The 17408-nt window shown below is 53.1% G+C and overlaps 1 protein-coding gene and 2 long non-coding RNA genes across 9 annotated transcripts in view; 1 reads left to right on the top strand and 2 right to left on the bottom strand.

The window, feature by feature from the left end:
• The window catches only part of LOC149127135 (uncharacterized), a 563175-nt gene that overhangs the window by 42686 nt on the left and 503081 nt on the right, over nt 1-17408 (bottom strand). The gene's annotated exons all lie outside the window — the stretch shown is intronic.
• The window catches only part of PXYLP1 (2-phosphoxylose phosphatase 1), a 69208-nt gene that overhangs the window by 2608 nt on the left and 49192 nt on the right, over nt 1-17408 (top strand). For 2 of the 6 annotated variants that reach the window (XM_089331137.1, XM_089331136.1), the window contains one exon: nt 181-500. The exons of 3 other annotated variants lie outside the window; for them this stretch is intronic. In XM_089331137.1, the coding sequence (XP_089187263.1) occupies nt 181-474 (294 nt within the window). In that variant the 3' untranslated portion in view covers nt 475-500. Of the gene's footprint in view, nt 1-180; nt 501-9700; nt 9747-17408 lie in introns of those variants that run through there. One more of the 6 variants, XM_089331134.1, reaches the window with a different exon arrangement.
• Nucleotides 14523-17290, bottom strand: LOC149127141 (uncharacterized). The gene is made up of 2 exons (XR_016232772.1): nt 16939-17290; nt 14523-16525 (listed from the first exon to the last, which is right to left on the bottom strand). It is a non-coding gene; the product is annotated as an uncharacterized LOC149127141 (long non-coding RNA).

Raw genomic sequence — 17408 nt, 5'->3', positions numbered from 1 at the left:
GCTGGGAACCCCTTATCCTCTGTGCATTGGTGCTCAGGGCTCGTGAAAAGCAGAGAGGTGGCTCCTCTTCCTGAATCAGTCTGAGCCCTCCACCCATGCTTTCCCACCCCGCTGTGCTCTTCAACAGGTTATTCTTAAATTCCTTTTTTTTTTAAAAAGATGTATTTATTTATTTGATAGGCAGAGTCAGAGAGAGAAGTCTTTCATCTGCTGGTTCACTCCCCAAATGGCCACAACGGCTGGAGCTGGGCTGTTCCAAAGCCAGGAGCCAGGAGCTTCCTCCGGATTTCCCACGTGGGTGCAGGGATCCAAGCACTTGAAGCCGTCTTCTGCTGCTTTCCCAGGCTGTTAGCAGGGACCTGGATCAGAAGTAGAGCAGCCAGGTCTCCAACCAGTGCCCATGTGGGATGCCGGCACTGCAGACAGCGGTTTTATCCACTATGCCACAGTGCTGGCCTCTATTTTTATTTTTAAATTAAAAAAATCCATAAAATGTGTAATCTTGCTGGATGTACACCATGTGTGTGTGTGCACACCCTAGAGGGCGGGGGGGGGGGCAGGTAGAGAGAGCCCAGGCTCTGGCAACTGGGGCTGTGACCTCACTGGGGACTCCAGGGTTTCCATGAAGGAAATCAGCTGTTCCCATCCCAGGAGTCAGGGTGAGGGGGTCGTGGGCACTCCAGGGAGCTCCTCCCTTGGGCGCCCAAGGGAGATGCATCCACTTGGACAGCCCCATGCAGAGGGCTAGGAGTCCTCTCTGGCCATGTGGCTTGTGGCTCTGTTGGCAGGGAAGAAGGCTGGAGCTGGGGACAATGCTTTGGTCTGCCAGAGGTGGTGGAGACCCGGACTCTTCTGTCCCTGCCAGGCCAGCCCGAGAGAGTGCAGCCAGGGGCTGAGCCCGTCCATGTGCCCAGCACCCCTTTGTGTTCAGGGTCCCTCCAGGAAGGGCTGGGATTCAGAATGCCACTTGGATGTAGGGACCTGCACTGTCCCTGGCTGTTGTGAGTTTATCTCTCTTCCCCAGCCTCTGTGCAGGTCTGGCTCTCACCCAGAATTCGTGTAGCTGCTGGAAGTCTGTTTTCTAGAAGGGGTGTGATTAATGCCTCCCATTTGTGAGAGAACGAGAGAGGATTCGCTGGAAGCTGGGCAGGAGACTGTTCCAGGTCCTGAGAACTCGGACGGAGAGACCTCAGCCCCAGGAGCTCGGGTTGGTGGATAAGGGAGCAGCCTGGGTACTAGTGTAGATGCTCCTGCTAGACAGGAAAACCAGCCCTGTCAGGAGCTGTGGGCTCAGTCCAGATCTCCCGCACGGCTGGTGAGGACGTAAGGGCCTGAGCCATCCTGTCCTGCCTCTAGGCATGCATTAGCAGGAACCTGGATGGGAACAGAGCCATCGGATATTGAGCCCAGAGACTCGGACATGGAATGGGGGCATCCCAAGCAGCATCCTCACCACCGTGCCAAATGCCTGTCCTTGTTTTAAGTTTCGGAATGCAGAGTGTGTCCCTCTGGAAAGGGGGGGTCTGGCCCCTGGGAGCCTCCTCACACCTGAGATGCAGGGACCACAGGAGAGCAGCTCAGAGAGCATGGGGGACGAGAGGGAACAGCCTTGCAGTGGGGCTGTGGCCTTTGGGCAGAGCAGCCTTCCAGGGACCCCTCTTGAACCTAGTGGGTAGCCTCCTGGCTAGATTAAGGGCCATGGGAGCCCCTCAGCCTGGAGCTACTGCTATGCAGCATAAGGGGGCAACTAAGACGCCAGAGCGAATTGCAGTGTTGTTCTGGGTCCAAAAGGCAGTGGGCCATGGTCGGCTCACTGAGCCGCAGACCAACCTGCTACCCTCCACCCCAGAACCCCAGGCTGTCCTGACCCTCCTCTGTCCTTGATTGGAGAAGCCATGGGCTTTTTTTTTTTTTTTTTTTTTTTTTAAGATTCTATTTATTTGAAAGGCAAAGTTAGAGAGAGAGAGAGAGAGATCTTTCATCCATCATTTCACTCCCCAAATGGCCACAACAGCCCGGACTGGGTCAGGCTGAAGCCAGGAGTAGGGAGCTGGATTGGAGGTGGAGCAGCTGGGACTCAAACCAGCACCTGTATGGGATGCTGGCTCTGCAAGCGGCAGCTTACCCGGCTGTGCCGCAACACCAGCCCCCTGGCACTGGCTTTGGGGAAAAGATCAGTCTCTAATGAAGCGAGGGACAATCCCAGGAGCCTGGAACAAGTTGATGATTGAAAGTTGTCAAAAACCCCCGGAGGAACTGGCAGAGGAGATCCTGAGGCGGCCTTGGCTGCTTCCCCCAGGCCTGCATGCACCCATCCTTGCTGGTGGGCTGGAGGAGGGTTTGAGCAGTGGAGACTGGGGGGGGGGGCACTTCCTGCTTCTCTTTCTGTCTGCAGTTGCTCCCCCAGTCACTCCTGTTTCTGGTTACAAGGCCTTTTTTGTCATCTCTCTGCCACCCCCTGTGTGACCTTTGTTGGGGAGAGCTGTCGTCAAGGGCATGGGCACCAGAGCTTTTGGAAACAGATGCGGATGAAAAGTGTTGCCCTGGCTTTGGCCCACGCCCCGCCCCTCCTTCCACCTGGGTTTGTGGTGAGAGGCCTCGTTCACACCAGCTTTATGGGTAGGTCGAGTGCTGTTTGTCCTCCCTCGGTTATCTGAAGACGTGGGTCTTTCCCAGCCAGCAAAACCACAGCTGGCTGTTCAAGGCCTGCCTCACTCTCCTGTCCAAAACCACCCTTCAGGGCCTCAGAGATGCCACATCACCTCGAGGGCTTTAATTGTAAAATAAAACGGACGTTTTTGATGTCTGCACATAGAGAGTCTGAAGTTAAAATAAAACCTTTACTATCTGGTTAACTCTTTATGCTTCTAACAGGAAAGAGGCATTAGGCTCCCGGGAGAGAGAGGTTATTAAAGTTACAGCAGCACTGTCGGGAAGCTCAGAAATCATTCTGGAGGGACATAGTCTTAACAAATGACTGTTAGGCTTGGAAAACCGGAACTGAACCACAGGGAGAAGTAGGTAGGAGCTTCCTGAAAAGTATAGACAGGTCTAGAAATCTTGACAAGCAGAGATTAGTAATCGGTATTTCACATCCTAGCTCTTTTCCTGAAATATATTAATTATTGTACATTAGATTGAAGCAGCACATTGGCCCGTAAGTAGGCAAGTAGGTTCATGATTCCTCCTGGCACGTCCGGGCTCCGCTCCGAGACAGGGAGACGGCTCTTCAGTGTAATGAAGGCTTCCCCTGGAATTCAGACCCCTGGAGCAGGGAAATCCCGAGGGGGCCTGGGTGCCCTTGAGTTTCAGGATGCAGGGCCCTGAGCACCAGCCGTGGTTACTGAGTCATCTGAAATAAAGGCGGTCTCCTGCTGGAGGGTAAAAGTAGGTGTTACCATTTTCTCATGTTCTGCAGGTCAACCAAACTGCATGTGTGTGGTGTGTATGTGGTGTGTGTGGTGCGTGTGTATGTGTGTGTGGTATGTGTGATACATGTGTGGTGTGTGTGTTTGGTGTGTATGTGTGTGGCATGTGTGTGTATGTGGTGTGTGTGGCATGCGTGTGCAGTATGTGTTTATGTGTGTGGTGTGTAGGTACATGTGTGCTGTGTGTGTAGCATGTGTGCTGTGTATGTATGTGTGGTATGTGTGGCATGTGTGGGTGTGTATGTGTGTACATGTGTGGTGTGTATGTGTGCGTGGCATGTGTGGTATGTGTGTATATGTGTGGTATGTATATGTGTGTGGCATGTGTGGTGTATGTGTATGGTGTGTGGTATGTGTGTATATGTGTATGTGGCATGTGTGGTGTGTATGCATGTGTGGTGTGTATATGTGTGGTGTATGTGTATATGTGTAGTGTGTGCATGTGGTGTGTATGTGTGTATGGTGTGTACGTGTGGTATGTGTGTATGTATGTGGTATGTGTGTGGTGTGTTGTATGTAGTATGCATGTGTGGTGTGATATGGTGTATGTGTGTGGTGTGTGTATGTGGTGTGTGTATGTGTGTGGTGTGGTATGTGTGTAGTGTGATATGGTATGTGTATGTGTGTGGTGTGTGTATGCGGTGTGTGGGGGGGGTGTGGTATATGGTATGTGTGGGGGTGTGGTGTGGGGGGGTGTGGGGTGTGTGTGGGGTGTGTGTGGGGTGTGTATGTGGTGTGTGTGGAGGGGTGTGGTGTGTGTGGGGTGTGATGTGTATGGTGTGTAGTGTGCATGTGTGGTATGATATGGTATGTTTATGTGTGTGGTGTGTGTGTGTGGTGTTATATGGTATGTGTATGTGTGTGATGTGGGGGGGTGTGGTGTGGTGTGGGGGGGTGTGTGGTGTAGTGTGCCACGCCACCAGCGCCTCCTGCAGAGACTGCTCAGGGGTTGTGGGTGCAGAGATTCCACTGCGCACTTGGTGCAAGGGCCTGAGTGTGCTGAGCTTACGAGCACAGACGCCACAGCTAGACTGGCTTTGAGTCCTAGGTCTTGCATCACCAGGCTTGTGCTGTGGACGAGTTAACTTCTCTGTGCCTCAGTTTCCTTATTTGTCAAATTAGGGTGATGGAAAGAACAGCTGCTCATGATACTGCGAAGCTGCAGGGAGATAACCCGTGACAAGGCCAAGAACACTGTTGTTAGTCTTCATTCTTTCTTTAAAAATCGATGTTGGGGCCAGCGCCGCGGCTCACTAGGCTAATCCTCCGCCTAGCGGCGCGGCACACCGGGTTCTAGTCCCGGTCGGGGCGCCGGATTCTGTCCCGGTTGCCCCTCTTCCAGGCCAGCTCTCTGCTGTGTCCAGGGAGTGCAGTGGAGGATGGCCCAAGTGCTTGGGCCCTGCACCCCATGGGAGACCAGGAGAAGCTCCTGGCTCCTGCCATCGGATTAGCGCGGTGCGCCGGCCGCAGCACGCTGGCCATGGCGGCCATTGGAGGGTGAACCAACGGCAAAGGAAGACCTTTCTCTCTCTCTCTCTCTCTCACTGTCCACTCTGCCTGTCAAAAAATAAAAAATAAAAAAAAAATCGATGTTGGGTGCCCATCAGATGCCCAGAGATGGTGGATGTAGGATGATGGGGGCAGGACTCTTAGGTCTGTGTCCTCATGGAACAGAGGCTGCAGCACTTCGGTTCACAGCGAAGGACACAGACCTACTTCCAGGCGCTCACCTGGCCCTTGGCCACTTGTTATGGCCAGGAGGGGCCGGGCTGGGGCCTGGAAGAGGATGACCGTGAACGGGCTGGGGAGGGGGCTGATGCTCTAAAGCTGGCACATGCTGGTTTGCCGTGCCCTGTCCAGGTATTTAAGACAGGAACTCGTCTTTATAGGTCTCTGTTGGACACATGGTTAATGTTTTCACTCTGGCTCCAAGCCACAGGTTGTTAGTGAGAAGTGTGACCAGTGACCAGTGGCACCACTGTTGGTCATAGTGGATGCAGTGCTGTCCTGGCCCTTCGCAGTCCCCAAACCCACTGACACCATCAGAGAGGCCCTGTAAGTCAGGGGTGGCATGGCTGGTTGGGTGCTGGCCAGAGGCAGGAAGCCAGACCACCCTGTTTGCTGTGTTCTGCCGTGGCCGGGACCTTCTGACCTGCAGCGATGAGGGTAGGCTGGAGTTTGCTAACTGGTCCTGGAAGGCGAGGTGCGTCCTCCCCAGACCTCACCCTGGCTTGCTCCGTGCAGCCCGCAGAGGCTCCAGCATGGCAGCCTGCCCGACCAGCACCTGCTGCCACGGAGCTGGCACCGGGGAAGCCTGCTAGGAGGGCTGCCCCGGGGACCGGAGCGCGTCACTGTCTCGCTGCCTCGGCGTGGTGTGGCTGGCACCCCTCTATCATGGAAGACTTCGGACCTCTGAGTCAGACTGGGAAAGCAATGACTTCTCTTCATGGGTAGCCTCGTGTTTCAGCTACTGGAATTTGAAGTGAATGAAGTTAAACTCGCTCCATTCTTGGAAAATAGAGAAATGCCAAATGATGCCATCTTTTTGTACATAGAGGGAATTGAGTTATGTTGGGGAGGGGCGGGGGTGGAGACCATTTCCGCATTGCACAAACAGCTCCCCAGGTGCTCCGACTTCTCTCTCAGCCAAGCTGCCTCTGCATTTCCCAGCCCAGGCCCCCTTGTGTCTCCAATGTGTCTGTCTCCATCACAGTTCCCAGGGGAAACGCAGACCTGGAAAATCAAAGCTGGGGAATTCGCGGTGGAAGATCCGTGGCCTGGGTGGTTACATTGTTGGCTCTGACTTCAAGGTGAAAAATTACTGTGTCTTTGGGAAAAAAAAAAAAAAAAGAACCAGGCATATTTTAGTAGACGGCTAGCGTCAGCAGGCGGGAAGACCTCGGCATGCCTGCCTCATTCGCGGCACACGTAATTTCCAGCCTTTTTATGTTGGCAGTGTATGATTTTTGATTTTCTCTTCTTGAGCATGTCATTCTAACGACTGCTGATTAGCTTGAAGCAGCTGCATTAATTGATGGTGTTTAGCGACTCTCCTTACGGTACGTAATTGCAATTGGCTCGCCCGAGGGTTGTGCGTTCTCTTTCCTCGCTTGAGCAGTGTTCCCTCTGTGCCCAGTGTGCTGGAAATAGAGTCAGGAACTCCCAGAGCCCTGTGCCAGCTGCCTGCCCGGTACTCACTACCCCCCTGGAGGAACGTGCGCCATCACAGCCTCTGATGTCTCCGTGTCCTCCTTGTCTGCCAGGCCCTGCCTCTCCAGCGGCACAGGGAGCTCAGGGACTACCCTGCGCTCCAAGGCCTCAGTCCTGACTGCAGGACATGGAGTAGGCTGCAGTAGTGATGAGTGGCTCTTTGGCTGCACGTAGCAGAGAGCCGTGCCCCAGTCAGTGGCTTAAGTAGGAAAAGGTTTGCTTTTCCTCGTGTCACAAGGTGTCTGAAGGTGGGTGGTCCCTGGTGTCGGTCTCAGCAGCTGAGATCTGGCTGGCTGGACAGAGGCTTCTGTTACTCTCTCGGATGACAAGACGTCGAATCAGGAAGGTGGAGGTGCCAGCCACGTCAGTGCCTAGGGAAATCAGATATTTCCCTGACATTTCCCAGACGGAACTGTATCACAAGACTGCCCCCAGCTACAAGGGCCAGAGGGGTCATGTGAGCAAGAGATAAGCTCACAAACATGGTTAGTGGCTCAGACAGAGAGTCCTAAACGGTCGTGCCTGATAAGTGGGGCGCTGCCCTCCAAGCGGTGATTCGGGGATCCAGGCTGTCATAAGATGGCCACGCTCATTCGCTCAGTCAGCCAAGGAGAAGGGCACTCGGAGGATAGCGTGGGAGGATTTTATGGGCCAGGCTCAGAGGCGGTACATTAACCACCCCTGACACTCCATTGGCCAGGGCTCAGTCACATGGTCACAGCTCCTGCAAGGGAAGCTGGGAAATGTGGTTGGGGACGTGTGCCTCAGCAGGAAGAGAAAATGAGTTTCCTGACTAGATCTCTGCTGCCCTAATGCCCTCCTCCTCCTCCTCTTCTCCCCCGCCGCCCTGTCCCGCCCCAAATCAGGATTCTGTTAGCAAGAAGAAGGACAGAACATTGAAGGAAACTGGAGGTGTCTTCCTTAAGGAGATGCTGTGCTAAGAAGGCTTCCGCCAGAAGCAGTCTTCACTCCCCGGAGATCATCTGTCCTAAATCCCTGCCTCTGCTCCTGCCTCTAGGAACTGGGCCAGCTGACAGCAGGGCAATGGAACGCTCTCACGGCCTCTCCTCCCTGACCCAGGGCATGCCCCGAGCAGCCCTGTGGGAGAGAGGCCTGAGTTGATTGACCTCACAGGTGGAGGTTACCCCAGAGGGGATGGCTGATGGCTCTCCTGGCCCACCAGCATGTCAGGGAATCCCACCCAGCTTCCAAAAGTTTCTCTTCCTCTGCAGCTCCACCCCACCTCACATCTGGAGATCTGACCTCTGATTTCTACTCTGATTCATCAAGAAGACTTTTTCCACTGCTTCCTGCTCGTGTTCCTCAGTAAACAGCGAGTGGTCCATTGAGCTCTTGGGTTTCAGCTGCTTTATTCTCTTTAAGTTTGTTGTAGCTGTCTGTGACAGGCGCTTCTCCATCCTCAACGTCCAGCTTTGGTGCCACCCTTCCACCCCCTCCCATCCCCCACACACCTACTGAGTGCCTGCTGTTTACTGCAGTCTGTGTCCACCTGGCCCTGGAGTGGAGCGGGGATGGCAGGCAAGGAAGCCAACGTGAGCCTGTAGTCTTGATGTGTTTTGGGAGGAGCAGGCCCTGGGGCCCGTGCTTGCCCAGTATTGGAGGATATCGCCTAGCCTTGGGGTCAGGGAAGATTTCCAAGGGCAGGTGGTATTTGAACAGAGTTTAAACCCGAGCAGGAATGAACCAGGTCAAGAAGCCCTCCAGGTCCAGAGCGAAATGGACACAGGCAGTGAGTGATGAAAATGGGTGCCAGGGTCCTGGGGAGCAGCGGTGGTCCCGTGTGTCAGAGTTGGGAGGGGCTGGTATGACCATTCAGGCTTTGGTTACATTGGTGAGCAGGGCAGATGCAGGCCCAGCTGCACGGAACTCGGGTCCAGGCTGTGGGGGGTGGGGGTGCGGCTGCGTAGGAGTTTAGGGGGAGAGTCTGGAGAGGGCTGGGCTGCTGGCCTGGCCCCGGCACTGCAGGGGTTGCCGTCAGGCTGAGCAGGACACGGGCCCTGTCGTTTGTGCCATTGCCTCTCGTGCCCTGTCCCCTCTGTCTCCAATCCTTGTCTGGTCCATTGCCCGGGCATTACTCAGGCTACAAAAATAGAGGCTGGCACAGAGCGCCAGCACGTAGCTGGTGAGGAAAGCCGAGGTTGTCATCACATACCAGGATGCTCGCCGGCCAGACTTTTGACGGAGCATTTTCTTGGAGCCCCAAGGATGAGGTTCCGAAGTTGGCCGCGATACTTCCTCTGCCCTGGACTCTGGCCAACGCTGTTCGGCCACTCGCTCTGAAATGTGTCCTGGCAGTTGCCTGTTACCCACCTCCGCCTCAGGCACCCCGCACCCCCTTGAGCACATGGAAGGACCATTTAACACTGAAATCCACCTAACGAGGGCTCACCTGTCACATGCTGATGGCAGTGGCTGGGTCCTATCCACAGGGCCCACAATCCATCAGGTGTTCACATGGTCTGCACACAGGCGACCTCGGCCAGGAGGGGCAGGCTGTGGCCAGCACCAGCCAGCTCAGCCTTGGGCTTTCTCTCCCCAAGGCAATGAGGACTGAGCCAGGGCTCTGCAAAGCTGTCAGTTGGCTTCATGGTAATGAATGGCTTTGGGGACTGTTTCCCTCTTCCTCCCTCCAAACCCTGGCTAGGGAGAGGGGCTTGACAGGGCTGGGAGGTACTGTGTGGAAAGCACTTTGCTTCAAGGTAGGCTAGTCTGAATCTACAGCAGGAGACTGACAGCCCCCTGGTGGTTATTTGGGGGCTTTCTTGGTCGAAGTAGGGATTGTGAGCAGTAACGAGGAGGAGGGGAAGGAGGACCCGTACCATCCTACATGCTTTCCAAGGACGTGTCCTGTCTTGCGTCTCCCCCTCCACCTGTAGAGGTTGGCAGTGTCGCACCCCACTGGAGCCCCTGCCCTGGGAGGGCAGGGCGTGTCGCCCGATTGGCTCACTGCTCATCTCCAGCTTCCTTAACTGTGCTTGGCAGGGGGCAGGCAAGTGCTCAGCAAATACTTGTCGAGTGAGTAAAGGACCTGCCATTTACAGGTGAGGAGACTGCAGCTCAGCGAGAGGAAGGAACCTGCCCGAGCTGGTGAGTGGTGGGATGACAGGCCTGGATCTCAGTCGTGGGGGACCCCAGCCCCACTGCCCCCGGGGATGTGGGTCACTTCTCCACTGGTGTGGTAGGAGGCTGCTGCCTGCCCCAGCCTCACCGCCTGGCTGAACACAGCACAGCCTTGGCAGAGCTGTGGTTGTATAAGGAGGAGCTGTGAGCGCCCACACAGCACGGCACAGCACAGAAGGGTGGAGGTGTCTTCTTGCTTCGGCCTGGAGGCGGGATGAATGCGCAGGACTGTGTCCATCAGCAGCTTAGGAGTGACAGTTCTGTGATGCCGCCTCCCTCCTGTCGGGCGCCCCCTTAGAACCTCTCAGGGGCTTCCCACTCCTGCAGAAACACAGCCTGACCCGGCGGTCCTCTGCCTTGCTGGCTCACGCCCCTCCTCCAGGGCTCCTGTGCGGCTGGGCCTCCTGGGTAGATGTCTGCTGCTGTCAGGCATGCCCTCTGCCCATCCTTGCTGCCCTTCTACTTCCCCAGTTTCTGCCTCTCTCATGAAGGCCTCTTGGATCAGCCCAGCACAGAGAGCCGCCCATGCCACCCCTTGGCCCCCCCAGCCTTGGTCTGCCTGGACAGTGCATTGTCTCCTGGTGGTCCTGGAATGCAGGGTTCTGCAGGTGGCTGGGGCTACTGCTAAGTGGGGCAGGAGGCCCCTCCCAGGCAAACCCAAGTAGCTATGCTCTTATCTGAATCCCACATCAGGCTCCCTGTTGCTTGGAGTGTTGAAAGGCAACACTGTTTCAAAACCCCTGGTCACTTTATAATTTATCATGTGCCTGCCTGGTGAGTTCTTGCTTAACTACAGTGTTTAAAAATCAGTTAAATATGTGGTGCAGCATTCCTTTTCTCTGGTTTTAAAAGAAATACATGTTTGTTTCAGAAGATGGGGAAAATGAAGAAAAACGTAAGGGAGACAATACATCTTTAGGTCAGAGGATCCCACCCTGTGCTTAAAGGGTGGTAAACCAATCTTCTGTTTTGCAATTTGTTTTATTAAAGAAAATGAAGATTTCTTGGAATCACAACCATAGCCACTCATAACATTCAGGGCATATTTGCTCTTCCTACTGCTTTTCTTTTAAAACTAATAATTATTTAAAATGTTCTTTGAAATTTTAAATTTATTTTCATTGTGTTTGAAAGGTAGATAGATATTGGCTGGTTCACTCCCCCACATGCCCGCAATAGTCAGAACTGGGCCAGGCCAAAGCCAGGAGCCAGAACCCCAGCTGGGTCTCCCATGGTGGTGGCAGGAACCTATGTACTTGAGCCATCACCTGCTGCTTCTGGGTGCATGTTAGCAGGAAGCTGGATTGGAGGTGGAGCCCCTGGGACTCGAACCAGGCGCTGTGAGGTAGCTCAGATGCATGTGTCCCCAGCATGGACCAAACGCTCGCTCCTAAATTCTCTTTCTAAAATAGGTTCAAAATTCTAAAGAATATGCAATACAGGCCCCCATCAGTGCCTCAAGCCACTCAGGCCAGACTTTGTAACCTACTTTGATCTTCCTAACATAATGCAGACGAAACTTCGTGTGCTGTGTTGTAGCCTATGGTTTTGAGTTAACAGTGTAGCATTTTCCTCTGTCAACATTAATCATTTTCATTTTTATACAGAAACAAAACATTAAATACAAGAGTAAATATGGAAGGGTCCTTCCCACTCCAAAATAGTGATGACTGCTGTTAGTTTGGGGCTGTCTCCTGCCAGACATTTTTCTCTGAGTTTAAGTATTTTCTGAAAATTTACCTAGACACGTCAAGATAAGCACATGCGTGTTGCACCTACGTGAGATTATACCGTATCTATTATGATGCTGCTACTTTTGCTCTGTTTTGTTTGTAACTTTGGTTTTTGTTTTACTTATAACAATCTTGTTCACATCCACACCTAACTCAGTTTCTTTTCTGAGGCTGAATCATGCTCCATGGTATGGACAAGGTGTGATTTTTTTTTAACACATTCCCTATCAATGAATATTGCAGTTTTCATTTTTTTTTTTTTAAATTTGAGAGGTAGATGCTGAAAGAGAGAGAGACAGAGTGAGTGAGTGAGTGTGTGTGTGTGTGTGTGTTCGTTCCATCTGCTAGTTCACTCCCCAAATGCCTACAACCACCAGGGCTCGGCCAGGCTGAATCCCAGAGCCAGAAACTGGCTGGATGGCAGAAACCCAACTAATGAACCATCACCTGGTGCCCCTGCCTCCCTCCCCACTCAGAGTCTACGTTAGCAGGAAGCTGGAGCCAGTAGCCAGGGTCAGATATCAAACCCAGGCACTCCATGATATGGGATGCACACATCTTATCCAGTAGTTCTCCATGTTTTTACATTTTTGTAATGATGCCTAATGCTGTGTACGCGAGCCAGCATTTTTGTGAGATAGATACCCAGAATACAGAGGCTTAAGGTAAAAGGAGTGTGTGTGTGTGTGTGTGTGTGTGTGTGTGTGGTTTTGATGGAAACCCCTGTTGCCCTCCATGACTATTCCAGTGAACTCCCTCATCAACAGTGGGTGAAAGAACTCATCCCCCTGAGACTAGCATTCATGAGAGATGAATGATCTTTTTATGTTTTATCAATGTGAAGGCTGGGAAATGCCATCTCGCTTTTCCATGTGTGTCTCTCGTTATTCCAGTTTTCCAAACGTAGGCATATGTGTACACGTTGAGAAAAAAAGAATAAAGTCATGCAATGCGTGATTCTGTTCCTTTTCCCCTTTCACAGCAGGTTCAGGGTGCTTTTTCTGGTTACCACATTGTTGCAAAAGCTCGGTTTAGGGTTCTATCCTACTGGACTATCACAGGTCACCTAGACTGTCCTTGATCTTAGTTTATTCATGTTCTTCATCTCTTCCAAAGATCCCAGAAATAACAAGTGCAGGTGCCCCTCGCTGTCGGTGGGGGATTGGTGTCTAAACAGTTCCCCTCCCCACACACCACACACACACATGCACAGAACCCCAAATCCTGCGGATGCTCAAGTCCCTTGTATAAAATGACACCTTATTTGCAAATACCCTGTGCCTATCCTGCCATGTATTTTAAATCATGTCACTCACGATTACATACAATACCCAGTACAATGTAAGTTCATCATAAACAGTTGCTATGCCATTTTGTTTAAGGAATAATGACCAGGGGAAAATAAGTCTGCACATCTTCAGTACAGAGGCAATTCTGGCTTTTGAATAGTTCCAGTTGGAGCCTGGTTTGAGCTTGCGGATACCGAGAGCTGATTGTGGTAGAGAAAAAGAAAAGGTTCAGGGAACTGGTGCAGAGGCTGCCTGGTACCTGGGAGCCAAATTGAAATGTGAACTAGAGGCCCAGGGGCTCATCTGTCAGGCATTTGGCAAGGAGGTCCCTGGAGTATGGCCCCGAGCTCTTCTTAAGTGTGGGCAGTATGGACTCTGTGTAACACACCTGGAAGCATACCTGGTGTATGTGTCCCACCAGGAAAAGTGGCTCGCTCTGTTTGCTGTTGTTTGGACGAAGGGGTTACAATGACTTCAGGGCGTTTTATATCAGTGGAGGCATCCAGGAGGCAGGTGTGTGTAATGGAAATGGCACTGAGCTGGCAAGTCAGAGAACTCGCTTCAGATTCTAGCTCTTCCCCTGACAGACTGTGCAGACTTGCAGTAGATGCTCAACCTCTCGGGTCCCCTGGGGTCTGTGGCTGAGGTTGAACAGGGTGAGTGGCTTTGGGAGGCGTGGAAGGGGAGGCTGGCAGTTAAAAGTCTGTTCCAGCTCAGAAATAGAGACCTCTCGAACAAGTATGCCCTCCTAATGATGAGGCTGGCTGTAGGTTGTCAGTTTTTGGAAATGTTCTGCCTTGTGGTCAGTCAGCTGAGGGCCAGGCTTTGTCCAGCCCTGGGGACACACAGACACACACTGTCTGCCATCATGCGGGCTCGGGTCAATGGAAGGAGATAGCTAGCCAGCCAGGAATTTTAAAGCGGTCCTTTGATTATGTAATGGCCGTCCTGAGAAGGGTCACAAAGGAGAAATCCAGGGACTTGAATGTCAGACAGGATGCTGACGTAACCAGAGACGTTGGAGAGCGGCTTCTTCCCTGAGAAAGTGACCTTTCAGCTGGGCTCGGGATCGTCAGGGGGCAACGAGGCGGAAAGGTGGAGAACTGGCCGGGAGGTGCGCACGGGCTGAGGGCAGGCAGAGCAGTGGCACGCTCATGGCTGTCGTGAGCCTCTCTGTGCGTCCATCTCTTCGTTCGTTCACTTAACAGAGATTGATTGCACTTGGCTCTGGCACTGTGGGTACAAGTCTGCAGGGCAGGATTGACAGGGTTCCCATCCCCATGGAGCTCACCTCTGCTGCATAACAAATGATCCCCAAACTCGGTGCCTTAAAGCAGCCATCACTTGCCTGCTACCTCGTGATTTGGAGGTGGACTGGGCCCAGCCAGCGATTTCTCAGTAACTGGTCTGGGAGCGTCACTCACATCCCTGAAGCCAAGGCTGAGGCTTCTTGGACAGTCTTGGACATTCTTGTCCTCTCACCAGCATCGTGGCTTCAGGGCGCCAAAGCAGCTGGCCCAGGAGGGAGAGAACCAGGCAGCATCTGCATGGGTGTTTCTAAGGTGGCCCTGGGGGTCTTGCCGCGTTGTTGCCATCCCAGTCTGTTAACAGAGGCAGTCCCAAAGGTCTGCTGGGACATGGCCACCTCTCTTGCTGGGAGATGTCATGGGTAACTTGTAGGTGTGCTTTAAAGCTCTCGATCACTGCTCCCTGAGCATTCTGGCCCGGCCCTCAGTGTGCTCACTGGCCTCAGCTCACCAGTCCTCCCAGGAAGACATTTGATGGCTCCAGCCTGACCCTAGGGGTCTCACTCCTCCCCTGCCCAACACAGCTCCAGAGAGCCACAGATCTCTCTGTCCCAGGTTCTTTCTTGGTGGGGTTGGGGTAGGGGGTGCAGTTGATACCACTTGTGGGTCGGCTTCCTAGGCACCTGCCCAGCTGACCCACCACTCTGATTGGACGTGCCTGGATGCAGGCCCTGAGTCTCCAAGAGCAAGGCTTTTCTGTAGGGCGTGAGGTGAGGCTGGAGGGGCAGGTGTGGTCTTGTAGGTTGTGTTTGGCTGACATCCCTAGAGCCTTATGGGAGGCGGCTGAAGGGCCAGAGACCCAGTGAATGTACTCACCAGGAACATTCAGACCTTGGAGGAAAAGAAAAATTTTGTTATGGTTTTAAAATTAAGTTAGGGAGCCGGCGCTGTGGCACAGCGGGTTAACGCCCTGGCCTGAAGCACCGGCATCCCATAAGGGCACTGGTTCTAGTCCCTGCTGCTCCACTTTTTTTTTTTTTTTTGACAGGCAGAGTGGACAGTGAGAGAGAGAGAGAGAGACAGAGAGAAAGGTCTTCCTTTGCCGTTGGTTCACCCTCCAATGGCCGCCGCGGCCGGCGCACTGCGGCCGGCACACCGCGCTGATCCGAAGCCAGGAGCCAGGTGCTTTTCCTGGTCTCTTATGCAGGTACAGGGCCCAAGCACATGGGCCATCCTCCACTGCATTCCCCGGAACACAGCAGAGAGCTGGACAGGAAGAGGAGTGACCAGGACAGAATCCGGCGCCCCGACCGGGACTAGAACCCGTTGTGCTGGCGCCACAGGCGGAGGATTAGCTTATTGAGTTGTGGTGCCGGCCAATAAATACATCTTTTAAAAAAATCGAATTAGGATATGCCATTGCCTTACCCCCCACCCCCCGCTCCAAAAAAAAAAAAAATCTTTCAGGTATGTTCTTAGCTTAAAGAAAGGAAACCAGGTCTTCATCCTGACTGAATCATTTGTGCCAAGATGGGTGATGGGGCGGCCGTCGGTGGGTAGTTTCTCTGTAACCAGCAGGGTTCTCAGCAGCAGGCTGCTGCGCACAATCTGCAGTAAACACCCAAACCACCACGACTTCCCGTGAGACACACAGTAGTAGCCAAACCAACACGGCAGACCTTGTAAGGTGACTCCTAAAGCAAACCTCTCAGGCCTAGTGAACACACACCTGCGTCCCACACTGAGCTGCCTGATTCCAGCTTGCCGTGAGGACAGAACCTGGGAGGTAGCAGCGATGGTTCACGTAGTGGGTTCTCAACAGCCCATCTGGGAGACCTGGCTCGCTTCCCAGCTCCTGGTTTTGGACCCAGCTGTTGTGGCCATCTGGGGCATGAACCAACAATGGGAGCGCCCTGTCCCTCTTTCTCGCCCTTTCTCTCCCTTCTTCCGTTCTTCTCTCCCTCCCTCTCAAAGTATATAAAGAAAAATGTTTAAGTGAAACAAACGTTGAATTATTATAGGTTTTCTCTTTACACTATTTAGTAAACATACAAAGATACTCCATTTGGTGGTGGTTGAATAAGGAGTTGCCCATTTAGCTTCAGTTGTGGAAACTGGTGTGTGAACAAGGATCTTAGCTACCCCATGGTTTACATACTCAAAATTATTGGTGTCAACAGTTTCTTCCCCCAAGTTTCTCACTAAGCACCATTGCCCTTAAGTCTGGTGTTTCATTACCACTTTATTTTCGTACAAGATTTATTTCTTTATTTGAAAGTCAGAGTTACACAGAGAGAGAAGGAGAGGCAGAGAGAGAGGTCTTCCATCCGCTGGTTCACTCCCCATTTGGCCACAACAGCCTGATCCATGCCGATATGAAGTCAGGAGCCAGGAACTTCCTCTGTGTCTCCCACAAGGCTGCAGGGCCCCAAGGACTTGGACCATCTTGCACTGCTTTCCAAGGCCATAGCAGAGAGCTGGATCAGAAGTGGAGCAGTCAGGACTCGAACTGGTGCCCATATGGGATGCCAGCACTGCAGGTGACAGCTTTACACGCTATGCTGCAGTGCCAGCCCCTCATTACCACCTGAGCTGAGTCAACTCTTGGAGCTTGTAACGGTGTGAGTCCCTACTTCATTGGCAGGGAGCCAGGGCTAGGTAGCTATTGAGATTCCTTCCCAAGCTAAATGTCTGTGATTCTGTGTGACAGTGCTCTTGGCTCTGTTTGCCCTTCCTGTCACTTCATAAGTGCACAGGAGCCAAAAAACAGTTGGCAGAGCCTGTTTCAGGTCTGAATCTGGGAGTCCTTGCGTTTCATGGAGGGCTCCTAGAGGTCCTGCTTGTCAGCCCTCCGCAGCCTCCCCAGCAGGTGCTCCCCACCCTTGCTCACCTCCATGGGCAGGAGGGCTCATCCTGAGCCGCTGCCAGCACTGCCGACCTGCCGCCGAGTGAGAAAATACATGCTGAGTGTCTGGAGGTCCTGCCCACCCGCCCTGGCAGTGACAGTGAGTCGCAGGGTGCCTGGAGCCCCCTCCCTGCCATGAGCAGAGGGGGCACAGGGTTCTGTCAGAATCTGTAGAGGTGTGTGCTCCCAGCTGCAAGAGGCCACAGTGGGTGGAACTGTTACGGTGACACGCGTGAGCCTCCCGTGCCTGTACCCATGCTGGTTGCAGACAGCATACGTGGCCTTGGCAGCCTGTGTTTGCAGGTGTGCCTGGTTCACGTGACACAGCTGTAATTCTCAGGACTTTGTAAGGTTTTTTTTTTTTCCTGCCTTTGGAAATTTGACTGTTATCACTGCAACCTTTGTCAAACACCTCTGGTGTTTCCAGTTTGCTAGCCTGTATGTTTAATCCTCTC

This window comes from Oryctolagus cuniculus, chromosome 4 (assembly GCF_051225735.1).
Source record: "Oryctolagus cuniculus isolate XC-2025 breed Fujian yellow rabbit chromosome 4, ASM5122573v1, whole genome shotgun sequence".
In the NCBI taxonomy this organism is placed as follows: Eukaryota; Metazoa; Chordata; class Mammalia; order Lagomorpha; family Leporidae; genus Oryctolagus; species Oryctolagus cuniculus.
The sequence above is the reverse complement of the archived record's forward strand: the minus strand, read 5'-3'. Positions and strand labels throughout refer to the sequence as shown.